This window comes from Plecotus auritus (assembly GCF_963455305.1).
Source record: "Plecotus auritus genome assembly, chromosome: 1".
Lineage (NCBI taxonomy): Eukaryota > Metazoa > Chordata > Mammalia > Chiroptera > Vespertilionidae > Plecotus > Plecotus auritus.
The window spans coordinates 222,416,879-222,429,807 of NC_137770.1; the positions used below are offsets into that span (position 1 = coordinate 222,416,879).

Here is a 12,929-nt window from a genome sequence, read left to right on the forward strand (position 1 = left end):
CAACAGCACCTGCGTGAATGCTTAATAAGTCAAGGTGCTAACGGCCCACAAGTCTCCGTGCTGGTTGTGTTCACTAATTTCAACTTGCATGTGGTTGCTGCTGCAAAGGGCGTGGTATTCGTAAGGATGCATTCCGAACCGTCCTTCACACTGCATCATAGGGATACAAGTGTGTGAAAGAGAAAAAACGATTTGGAGACTTTCTGTTTTACGCGGTTTTAGGTAGAATATGGCTCAGCGTGCGTTTAGCTTGGGAAGACGACCTGGATGGAGACAGATCCCACGGTTCCTTCTCTCTGGGGGCCGCGGGCTTTCCAGTGGGCTCACTTGGGCAGATGGGCTTCGAGCCCCTGGGTGGCCTATGTGGGGAACATGTAAGAAGTAAGCATGACATCGCCCCATGCTCAGGGAGCCCCCGAGCTTGGAGCACGTGCACAGGGAGCGCAACACACACCTCGGTTGTGTGTAGTTCAGAGCGAAATTAAATGCCAGGATGAGACACCCTCAGCAGCGATGCCTTTTCAGCCGTGGGGACACGTGCTTCCTAGACTCAGTCTGACTGTATATTTTGAATCCTAGAGGTGGCCACTCCAAGCTTGAATCTCTGGTTTAGGGTCTGAATGTGATTGTGACTGTTGCCTGGCTCCCCGAGAGTGGGCTGCTGAGCAGTGTGTCTTGCAGAATGAAGAGGAAACCTTAGTGGAGTGTCGCGTGCGGTTTCTGTCCTTCATGGGCGTCGGGAAGGATGTCCATACATTTGCCTTCATCATGGACACTGGGAACCAGCGCTTTGAGTGCCACGTTTTCTGGTGTGAACCTAACGCCGCTAACGTGTCCGAGGCGGTGCAGGCCGCCTGCATGGTGAGTAATCCGCTGCGGGGACTGGTTCGACTGCACGCCCCTGCTTATGTTTTCTGTGCCGTAGATTGAAGCAGAGTCGCTCATTTAAAAGGAGAATAGTCTAATCTCAAAAGTAATGCTTCACTGCATAACACTCTCATTCCTGGGGACAGAATCAATTGTGAGAAACAGTTTGCCATGTCCAGGTCACCCCGGATGGAGCCAAATTCCATTGAGATTCCGGGAATGTTGGAAAGGACAATCTTTGAAACCACGAGTCTAAGGAGTCTCAGTTCTTAGTCTCTTATTAATTTCAGGAAGTGATCAGGAAATGTTGGTCATGTATGAGTTGGTACTGTTTTGAACCGACTCTGTACTTAAAATTTAGTGGATTGAGTGATTTTTATTTCAGAGAGTTGGTTTATGTGCACTGTTCTTACATATTTTATTTACTTAGTGTCTGTGAACTCAATCCTTACAACAAGCCTGTTAGGCAGTTGTTAGTTGTTTTATTTATGAGAAGACAGGCTCGGAGGAAGGAAGGGGGCCCTGGGCACAGAGTTGACGAGAGTCTGCGTTCAGTCCCACCTGCTCTGGGTACCAAAGCCCAATGCTCTTCGCATCTTGTATGATTTCATACAAACAAAAATACTTTGTCATTCAAAATACTTTGAGCACCAGTGATGCTGGCACTGAGAAAGTTCTAGTAAAAACGGATTGTGTGAATGTGGGCATCAAAACCTGAAGCGTGGTGTATCCTAGCAACAGCAGGTTGGGGCGGTGGAGCCAAATGGAAGGACGCAGGGTCTGTATCGTGAAGTGCCCATAATGCTGTGCCAAAGTGTCTATCTTCAGCAAAGATTGTTAAGCAGGAGAGTGGATTGACCATAGTAGGTTTTTAAAGTGTACTCGAGCACAAGAAAAGAAAACGAAGTGGAAGACGGTTGGGAGGAGGAGTCTGGGGTGGGGACGTCAACCAGGAAGCCAGTTACTGGTCCAGATGTGTGCTGCAGAGCATGGAAACCAGGAGCAGGTGACCTGGCAGATGTTGTGGAGAGTCGCATGGCGGGGGGTTGTGGGGCAGGGAGGGGGTGCAAAGGAGATTCTGAATTTGAAGTACCTGGGCTTCATCTAGTTCAATCCACCACTTATAGGATAGACTCTGGGAAAAATTCAAGTAGGACTAAGAAAGCATCCTTGCATTATGGAATTGAGGGAAATGAACCAGTAAAGCTGACTGGAATGGAGTCATATAGATATGTGGTTGGGGCAAGGTCTTGATGGTAGATTAAGAGCCTGGGGAGGGACTTATCCTGCTAATTGGGTTGGAGCAGCGATTTTCAACCTTTTTCATCTCATGGCACACAACCCAATAACTAAAATTCTGTGGCACACCAAAAAATATATTTTTTGGCCATCTGACAAAAAAAAAAAAATAGGTATAATTTTGATTCATTCCCACCAGATGGCTATTATTGTGTTGACTATTGTCTTTTTTTCTTTTTTTCTTTTTTTTTTTTTTTGACACTCTAAGGCAGTGGTCGGCAAACTGCGAGTTGCGGTTTGCCGCACTGTTGACTAATGAGTTTGCCGACCACTGCTCTAAGGGAAAAGAGGTTAGTGCCCCTGACTAAATAGTCAGGTATTGCATGTTTTTAAAGTCCTTGTGGGACACTGGGTGAAAATTGCTGGGTTAGAGGGACTTTGAGACTGGCCAGAAGATGCCAAGAATCCAAGAGTAAGTGGGGTTTAGAGAAATTGAGGGAGTTCAGTAGTTTTCCATACAGCATGTTGCTAGGTTAAGCATGAGAGGGAAGAAATGCGGTGGATGGCAGATAACAGAGGTGGGGAACAAGAAAAGAGCTGATTGACTTTTATCATAAAAGACCCCTTTGAAATGGAGAGGGGCGGATGGGGAAGGGAAGGGAAGAGCTGGCTTCCTTCTTACCACAGTCCTTGATCAGGGGTACAAGTCCCCCTGGTTCTGTGGAGCCAGGATTATGCATATAAAGGAGCAGGGCCAGGTGAGGGAAACGGGTGCGGGAAGAGTCGAGATGAACCTCCTGACAGGGTGTGGGAGACCGAGAGGGGATGCAGGGACTATGTGAAGAAGAGAGAAGATGGAGAGTTCAGCCAAGCAAAAATGGAGGGTGACTGTTTAGGTATGTCATGAAATTGAAAATGATCGTAACAGATGGTTTTAGTCATAAAATGAATAGCTTTCAGCCTTAATTATACATTTCAATGGCAATGGCAATTAAATAATTAGCTTTATCACTGGTTACAGTTTGTTTTCTGATTCCCAGGCCCATTTTATGTCTTAGAAGCAATTTTTTACTCATTTGCTTGCTCCTTTAATGGCATTAGGGCAGCCGCTGAAGAGGCTCAGCCAGTCCTGTATAAGGCCCGCTGATAAAATCAAACCTTATATGCCGAAGCCAGCGTCCTGAATCACATTTGTATGCTTCTCCGTCTGAAATATCTATGCATGAATCTGTACCATCTGAGATGTCTGTGACACGAACACATTCTTTTGAATCTACTTAATTGTTAGGCAAATTTTGCAGCTGTGTGGTAGAGTCCAGCTGAAAATATTTTGGTGAAATTTAGAATAAGGCGGAGAGGGATAGGGGCAGTTTTGACTCGAGCTGGAACTGCCTAATTTGCATTAGGAACTCCCGGTCCAGTGTACCATGTGCCACAGCTGCCCGTTAACAACCCCAAGTTCTAAGAGTGTGTGGTCTGGGTTGTGGTGCAGACCTGGCGGGTACCTTACACAGAGGAGACACGCAGTGACTTGTTTCTCGTGCGTTTGGGTTGGAAGGGGCTAGTTTTGAGGCCTGTGGACTGTGCAGACACTGACCCAGAGTCTTACTACAAATAGTTTATACTTCTGGGGGGGGAGGGGGAGGAGCATCAGCCTGTTTCACACTGTACTCAGGGAATTATTAATGTTTAAGTAGGTTTTTAAAAACCAGCCATGGATTTATTTTCAAGTGCTTGGGTTAGGGAAAAAAATGGATAAATTTTAACCTAATTTTTAAGAATTACTTACTTTGTATAATACAAAAGCAGATGGATTGTGTTGTTATATTTCTTTCTGAAGGATAAGAAACTGTTCGTGGTGCCAGGATAATGGATTCTTTTAACTAATCCATTAAGGTTTAGACTTGTAAATCCTAGACTTGCTCTTCGACTCTGAGGTGTGTGAATTGCAGCCTATCAATATAGAGGACAAGCAGAGGGAGGAGCTGGATGGAAGAGAAAGATGGCAAAAGCCAAAGCATCTTTGTCAAGCCTCAGGATCTTTTAAGAAAATTTAAAACACTCCACTTAAAGAAAAAGTTACTGGATTCTTGGATTCATGTTTAGGAGCTAGGTCATTAACTTTGGGGAGTAATGTATTGGTGATTAATTAAAATCACATTCAACAAGAAGGGATGATACGTTATTAACGACCATCAACCATGTTTTGTTTCAGTTGCGATACCAGAAGTGCTTGGTAGCCAGGCCGCCCTCACAGAAAGTCCGGCCACCTCCTCCGCCAGCAGACTCGGTGACCAGACGGGTCACAACCAATGTGAAACGTGGGGTCTTGTCCCTCATTGACACTTTGAAACAGAAACGCCCTGTCACGGAAACGCCGTAGCTGCGGATGCGAAAGGATCCCGTCATCTTTCCCTGAAGATCGAATAGCTACACTAAAGAACATGGACTGTATCCGGCCTTCCGTTCAGTTGCTGATGCTTTGTCTTCAGAAAATTTACCCTTCACCGAACAGTGTTAGACAAGCATGTTCTCTCGTCTTGCCACCATCATGTGATATGAAAAGAAGCATGACTAATTTTTTTGCTGTAAGTTACATCATGAGCCGTGGAAGGTCTTTTTCTTATTGTAAATATCATGAACATGATTAACTTCACACACACACAGGGAAGAATGTGGCCACACCCTCCCTCCTCGCAAACTGATGCCGAGTCCTTGGAGTGAAGGACGCCTGGATTGCGGTCTTCGTGACAGGATCTGTCCTGAGCAACGTTGCAGTCCTACAGCTCTTTGTCCTTTGTTCAACTTTGGAGAAGACACTGTATCCCAGACACCACTGAGATGCTGTAAAAATAGGATGATTTTTAGTTAAATTCGTAAAATTGGACCTTTTCGTTGTCGAGCTCGACACGTGGACACCGTTTCATGTCTGCAGCTGATTGTGGGGTGTTGGGGGAAAAAAATGAAACTTCACAATTGAAAACAAACCAAATGTCAGAAATTAAAATCGAACAAAAATAGCCTTTCTTTTCAGATGGTTTTCAAACCGATTAAGAAAAAGAAAGAGGTAACAAAATCATAGTGCATTTTGGGTGGGACATATTCAAACTTCTGCCTTATATTGTACAATGCAGCTAGAGAATTATAGTTCACTATGGCCATTCTCTGCATAAACAACATTAAAATGAAGTATTCCTCGTAAGCCTTTTGTCCTTAGTTTGCTAATTAGCCAATATGCAATTTGGAATTGAGGAAATGCCATTTTTTATATTGTTACCACACGTTATTTTGTTAGCCACCTCCTGAGTAACGTCTGCTAGGATTCCGCATCTGGCTCAGTCTTACCCTAATGCTTTTTGCCCAGAAAGCTGTCTGTCCATCATGTATTTTCCATGGCAACAAATTACATTAAGTTGAACCTTTCTTGGATTTATGCCTTTACTACCCGAATTTGTTAGACTCCACTAGCTATATTTTTTAATTTATCTATTTTCCTTTATATTTTCAAGATTTAAAAATTTCATATCAGAGCAAAATCTACATAAGGACAAAGTACTATCTAACAAGTTTCCCAAAAGTAACGCTTTTCTCCTCCTCTCTCTATAGGTATGAAACTTAGTTGTAAGTCACAGATTTAGATCCTTGTTAACATTGCTTTAAAAGGAATTTGCTAAGATCAATCCAAACATTCGTCTTACTTTCCAATGTCAAAATTAACATTTTACAACATCCAGTGATAAAAGTAACTGCTTTCTGTATATCCCCTGCTATGTGCTTGTCATATGGTTTCCACATCCTTATCACACTTGAGCCTTATAAGGTAGAGAAGGTACTAAACACATCTGAGAAATAAAAACATGAAGTACCGAGACGCTCAGTCTCCAAGCCTGAGGTCTGACCAAAGTTGGTGAGAAAACCAGGACTAGGACCCAGGCTTCCCCTCCCATTTGTAGGCTATGCTGCTTCCTCACTAGCCAGGGCATCTTTACACACTGACTCTGGGCAGACCCAATATGGTCAGGAAATCGTAGCATTCCCTGTAGAAGTAGGAAATGTGGCGGAATTCCTCTCACTGGTATGAGTTATAAAACCCTTGCCTTCTCAGTCCAGGGCTGTCCCGCAGGGTGCCTCTGGTGTGTTGGAGAGGACAGAATCCCAGGCCATTTCCCAGAGATGATGTTACGGGCGGTGGAGATAGTCCTAATCCACACAGCTTAGCCACCAGAGAACGTGGAATGAGGAGTGCCTCTGTTCCCGCTCAGAATTCTGAAATTGTGGCTGGCACCTTCATGTTAGGACAAAAAAGATGCCCCTCTAGAAATGAATTATACTTCTCACCAGCCTATATGCTTCTATCTGAAGTAACCAATACCATTTTCAGAAATTATTGCATTAAGAAAATCCATACTGTGCCCTTTGGAAGCTTTCAAATTCAATCATGATCCTCTTTCATCTTGATTTGCACAACGAAACGTTTTAGTATGATAAACTTCTAACTTCTGAACAACGAATCCACTTTTATATTGGAGATCTCTACCAGAACCCTGTGTTCATTTTTTTAAGGCATATGTTTGTTTATTTACAGGATCAGGCATACTGAGCTAGCTTTAAGTAGCAAACTGATTTATATATGCAATTATAGGATACATTAAAATGAATGATAGCCTTTACATATTGAAAACCTTACTGCAGATACTTTGTTTTGAAGGTAGCTTTGCATACTAAATGTGGTTAATTTTGTGAAGTTAATTATGTTAAACAGTATGTTCAGACACTTTCTGCCATGGCCAAAAAGTATATATGAAAGTGTGTGTGTTTTTCTGTGCAGGGACACCAGTGTTTGACATGATGTTGTAGCAACACTCTGTTATCTATGCATTCTTTATGTCTGTCCTTCGGTAAACAGGCAGCCATGATCACTATGCCTTGTATGTCTTCTCATTTTTCTAATTAACCTGTTAAATACAGCTTAAAATATTTTTATTTATTCTATTTTTACTGAAATATACTGCATTATTGTGTTAACGTATTATCTTTACTGGATATTATCTCACAATGTATCCAGGTCTATGTAATCTCAGTGAACTATTTGTTGCCTAAAAGGTGGTTTTGTAATGATTTGTAGTCACATTTTTATTGGAATATGTAGATGAAAAGGCAAAATGCTTAAAGTTCATTTTATTTTTTAAAAGCAGCTACAGACACAGACTTGCCACCTCATATATGTGCTCGTGGGCGGCATCAAGGGGAATGGCCAACATGCCTAGGGCTCAAGTTTTTACTTTGCAAACTAAAGCACTGCTCAGTGCTGCACTTTTATATCACAACATGTGTGATCTCCTCCCAAAGAGACACATGTCCACACGCCTTTGTTTCCACCCAGAGCTCATTAGAACCATTGTTTTTTGTTTGTGTCTTACTGCATGAAGGGACATTATTCTCATTTCCATTAAAATACGTTGGTGATAACCTGCTGGCACTGCTACTTTTTTAAAAATTTACTTTATGATCGACATTGGTAAGGTGATTCTACGGAAGGTCCTTTACTAGGAGCCCTAAAGCTTTCCTCCTTTCCTCATTTGACATACTCACTTTTGTAAGCATTGCAACACGTTCAAGATTGCACACACAACTCGGAAAACATTCCCCTGGTATTAGCACAATTTAGTGAAACCACTCGCTCTCTGGTTTGCCAGACTGACTTACCCTACTCCACAGCTAACGGGTTGTTACATAGCCAGCAACATGAAGTGTATTTCAGCTTCAGGGGAACGTACTGCTCACACTTCATCGAGAGCTCTCCCTGCCACCCAAAGCAGCTTGTTTATCCTGAAAGAACATTCGGTTTTGCTTTCTTGCCCATTTACTGTTGACTACTTTTACACATTTAAATGTAATCTGTTGTGAGAATAAACTTAGCTGCATAAAGTTTTTGGCTCATTTATCTGGCATGTCAGTCACATATATGCAGAAATACAAATATAAGTTCTCCACGCTAGTCATCTTATTTTCAGATTATTCTTACCTCAAATTAAAAATCATTTCAGCCCAGCTGGCATAGCTCAGAGGTTAAGCATTGACCTATGAACCAGGAGGTCACGGTTAGATTCCTGGTCAAGGCATATGCCCCTGGTTGTGGGCTTGATCCCCAGTGTGGGGCATGCAGGGGGCAGCCGATCAATGGTTCTCATCATTGATGTTTCTATCTCTCTCCCTCTTCCTTTTTGGAATCAAAATCAGTAAGAATACATATTTAAAAAATCATTTCAGCAATGTCAGATTCAGCTTTGTTTAATTATTGCATATTTCCATCTGGTAAGAACTAGAAAGAACCTGACATCAAAGAGTGAAGAATAGAGTTGTACAGGCACTAAATCCCAAGTCAAAGGTAACTAGAAAAACAAATACGTTAAATCTGGCTTAGTTTAAGTGTTAGACATGTGGAAGAAGGAAACAGAATTTAAAGTATGTTCCCAGCCAAAGCCGGTTTGGCTCAGTGGATAGAGCGTCGGCCTGCGGACTGAGGGGTCCCGGGTTCGATTCCGGTCAAGGGCACGTACCTTGGTTGAGCGCACATCCCCAGTGGGGGGTGTGCAGGAGGCAGCTGATCAATGTTTCTCTCTCATCGATGTTTCTAGCTCTCTATCCCTCTCCTCTCTCTTCCTCTCTGTAAAAAATTAATAAAATATAAAGTATGTTCCCATCCTATGCTGATCTTGCTTTTCCCCCGATAGTTTATCTCTTATTCTATCAAAGGCAGTTACTCTCAAGAAACAAAATTTCATTTTGGTTTCAGGTATTATGTAATGGTAAGTTTAGATAAAAATCTGAATTTGCTATTGGAATATCTAAATACAGTATTATTTTAGATTTTTGCAACACCTTTCTCTAGGAACCTCAAGAAAGAAAAATGTCAGTGTTTAATTCTCCTTCACTAGAATTCTCAAATATTGTTTTTATCCCAAGTATTTTTCCTTTTTGACTCTACCACAGTATCTAAATAATTGATCATGCCCTTAGAAGACTCTCAAAGAAACCTGCAGGCTTAGTGAATGGTTTAATCAGGATCTCCATGTACTTCTAAAGAGAAGAATGATTCAGAGGCAGGTGCATGTTATGCGATTCTAAATGTAAGTGGCTAAAGTGACATGACGTGAATCATGCTGCTACAGAGATCAGAAAAATATCCTGAACTATTTCCTAACAATGAGAGTTTTCTTCATATAACTTACCACAAACACCTCAGACCTGCTACTTTTGGACAATGGAGTACTTTTCAGCCGGGGGCAGAGGGAAGAGGGGAGGAAAGAGAAGATTCCTGGGATAAAATACCAGCTCTTTACCAAAGTTCAATTCCACTGCCCTGGCTTCCCAGAGGCACAGAACACTCTAAGCCAGATGGAATAAGAGGATGAAACACTGTAACTTTTAGAGCAAAGAAATACATAGTTTTTAACTATGAAATTAGTGAAATAAGTTGAGCATTTAAAATATTTGTACATTTTAAGAGTCATAATTAACATGGGAATTCTTTTGATATTGAAAATATAGTCTGGTTCAAATATAAAGTTTTGTTTCCTTTCTTCATTGACACATTTCACTGATAAATGTAAATCTTCAGCCAAAATAAAAATAATTTACTACTAAAATGATATTCACCATTTTTTATCCTCACTTCAAGTGAGAAAAGAATAGAACATTAGAGCTGAAACGGATCTAAACATTCATCTGCAAGAGGTAATATTCTACTAAAATCATGCCACCTGAATTGAACATTCAGAAATTTTCATAACACTGTTCAACACAACTGGATTCTGAAAGTAGAACTTTAAATTCAAACTTTATGAATGTGTCTATGAACATTTTTTGAACAATAGGATTTGTAGGTGTAATTTATTACACTTAATGTCAAGCAATTTCTTTTGCCATGATAGGGGAAAAAAAAACAATAGACCCAGAAATGATAATCATACCAATTCTTGGTAGACAATTGATCATATAGTCAAGATTAATTGATTTTTAATATAATTAACATACTGCTATAATATATTTTCATTGTGCATCAGAAATAATTTACCAAAATTTGATTACTGTGTGCCATTTGACATAACTTGTAGATTTCAGTATTTGATCTTTGAATAGAATCAAATTGTTATGGATTTCTTCAACAATAGGTGTCACTTGTATTCAACAGTTTGCCTCTTCCTCAGAATTATTACTATTTAGATGGGAATTAGCTTATAATCACTTTTTACAATCTTATTTGGCATACATAGAAGGGAGGGCTGATTATGTCCGATCTGCTCAAGATCCTGGAAGCTCTTCCAATGAGAAATAGTGTTCACTCTAACTGGACATCTGAACTACCCACACCTGGAACTTTGGAACTTCCTGTTCTTCCTACTTAGACTCAACCTCCATCAAAACTCATATCAGCCCCGGCTTCATGAATGTTTTGATATTTAAGAAAAAGTGAACCTTGATCGTGACTGAAAATGTTAAACTATGACTGACTAGACACTGAAGAGCAATCTAAAGTCGGTGAGCGGGCCAGCGTCTTTTCCACACCTGTGCTTTCTAATAAATTGCCTCAAAAATTAAGTTAGGAAAAAAACCTGTGAATAAGGCAGTGTTTCCCTTCAGGAAAAGCTGTTGCAGCTTTCTTTTCAAGGTGGTGTCCTAGGTCCCCACTGAAAGTTAGTAAGAGTGAGACAAGTTCTAACAGCTGCTGGGTCTACACGTGGACATTCTAGAACAGATCAGCACTGAGATGGCGAAATCTGAGTTTTGCTTTGCTTAACCACCTACATGATTGTGTTGTCTCACTTGTCTTAATTCTCTTGAAGGTAATATCACATGTAGAAGATACTAAGTGACTGAAAGGATGAGTATCTTGAGTAGGGATGTCTAACCTTCAGAGAAGTATCAGGCTGAAAAAAAAACCCTGCTCTTGACCCCTGTAGAAAAACAACAACACACATACAAGACAGTCAAAGCCATGGTCGACGATGTCTGAGTAAGGAAGAAGGTAAGTTTCCTTTAGGCTTTTCCCCTTTTCTGGGTATCGATGGTGTGGAATGGTAGCCGGGCACAAGAGTTTTGGGTGCAAACCAACGATAGTAAAAATGTTGAGTTGGTATATGAGGTCTGATCCCTGGGGGAGGTGATAATGGGAACATTACTGGAGGCAAAACAATCTCTACGGGTTTCAGTACAACCATCTTGTCTTCTGGGCGAGGTCTTACAAAGTTTGTGGGACGTTCATATGGTCTGGAGAGAGATGTGTTCTTCATAAATGCAGGCACCAAGGGAGTGGTGGCAGGCTTGTTGGGTTTTCTGACCTGTGAGGAAGAACCCACTTGAATTGTACTTTTCTGCAGAAGAGAGATTTTTGTTGTTGCTGTCTGTGACCGATTAGCATTTGCATTAGTTTCTCTGTTCAGGAACTCAGCAATTTTCATCTGAATGCCTTTACTGTCAGTAGAGGAAGCTTTGGGCAATGTTGTTTTTGATTTTTTCTTCTTCTCCCGTTTTGAAGATTTACCCAACTCAATTCCCTCCAGTAGACCCTTTGCTGCAGCGCGAGCCAAAACATCTTTCACAGACACTGTCTCAGATGGGTCCCGCTACAATAAAGAAGCAGGTACTAAATGTGGGAGTTGATTTAGTGTGTATATTACAAATATTTATCAGTGTTTCAGAGGAAGAGAGTACAGTATACTAAAATGGTTTTTAGGCCTTAGTCTCTAATATATCCCATGAGCCTCAGCAAATGACTTCTGTAATTAAATTTCCTCATTTATGACAGGGGGAAAAAAAAGAATGACAGAGCTTAATTCTTATATGTGAAATAAGATGAACTAGGTATTGACAAAGTGGATGGAGAAGTGGAGATGGAGAGCAGGCAAGAGAGGAATACTCAGGAGAAATATAAAGATAAAAACAGGCGCTTTTTTTTTTTTTTGCCACACAGTAATAATTCTTATTCCTGCCCTTTAGCTATTTATAAAATAAGCACACTGTTACAAAATGCTCAGAGATTTCCTGAGGATTTGTTGTTTCCTTACCTCCCTTGTTAGAACAGAAAGAAAACAACCATTGGTAATTTCCGATGGCTCCATTCTGAAGAATTTATCAGCAGATGAATGTACTTCCTTTAAGGAACACAGTGGAAGGACAGGAGGACTGAGCCTGCAGGAGATAGGAGCAAACAATCCTAGTTAGAAAGGCTAATTTGCCAATGGAGGGAGAGAGTAAATTGCAACAAGTTTTCTTCTATTATGTTTTACCATTTAAACATAAATTCCAAGTTAGGATAAAATACTGAAACTGTACAATACTATTATAATTTTAAAACTGTAATATTTCATGTTTACTCATAATTTAGTCTACTTCCCAAGTTCTCCACCTTTAAAAAAACTATGCCAAGAATACCAACCTTTTAGCAAATTAAAAACTCTTCCCCAAGTCAATATGTTAACACCAAAAAAAGCTCCCATAATCAAAACAGGTTAATATGTATAGTAATCACAAAGGTACAATCCAAAAAATCCTTTATTTCCACATGTTGTCAAACTACACAAGGTATGACTTCCTTCTTTTAGTTGCCTTTTGCACAATTACAACATAAAAATTTGGTCTAGCATTTTAACTACATTATTCTTCCCAATAATTTTTTTTAGTATTAATGGATGAATTATGTAGTGTTCAAGAAAGTACATAATAAAAACTTCATATCAGAAATAAAAAATTCTAATCACTAATATGTTTAAAATTTTGGTTTTTGTATTTAATAATTTCTTATTTAATAGTAAGTGGTTCAT

At 40.4% G+C, this 12,929-nt stretch overlaps 2 protein-coding genes across 15 annotated transcripts in view; one reads left to right on the forward strand and one right to left on the reverse strand.

Annotated features, from left to right (window-relative positions):
- The window catches only part of APBB2 (amyloid beta precursor protein binding family B member 2), a 433,025-nt gene that overhangs the window by 339,624 nt on the left and 80,472 nt on the right, over positions 1 to 12,929 (forward strand). For 7 of the 14 annotated variants that reach the window (XM_080661214.1, XM_080661219.1, XM_080661215.1 and 4 more), the window contains 2 exons: positions 682 to 861; positions 4,322 to 8,034. In XM_080661214.1, the coding sequence (XP_080517340.1) occupies positions 682 to 861; positions 4,322 to 4,489 (348 nt within the window). In that variant the 3' untranslated portion in view covers positions 4,490 to 8,034. Of the gene's footprint in view, positions 1 to 669; positions 862 to 4,321; positions 8,035 to 12,929 lie in introns of those variants that run through there. The other 7 variants (XM_080661207.1, XM_080661217.1, XM_080661213.1 and 4 more) reach the window with 2 other exon arrangements.
- The window catches only part of NSUN7 (NOP2/Sun RNA methyltransferase family member 7), a 35,982-nt gene continuing 34,091 nt past the window's right edge, over positions 11,039 to 12,929 (reverse strand). Inside the window, exons 11-12 of the mRNA XM_080661351.1 lie at positions 12,174 to 12,297; positions 11,039 to 11,732 (exon numbers count right to left, since the gene is read on the reverse strand). Of these exons, the coding sequence (XP_080517477.1) occupies positions 11,097 to 11,732; positions 12,174 to 12,297 (760 nt within the window). The 3' untranslated portion in view covers positions 11,039 to 11,096. The remainder of the gene's footprint in view (positions 11,733 to 12,173; positions 12,298 to 12,929) is intronic.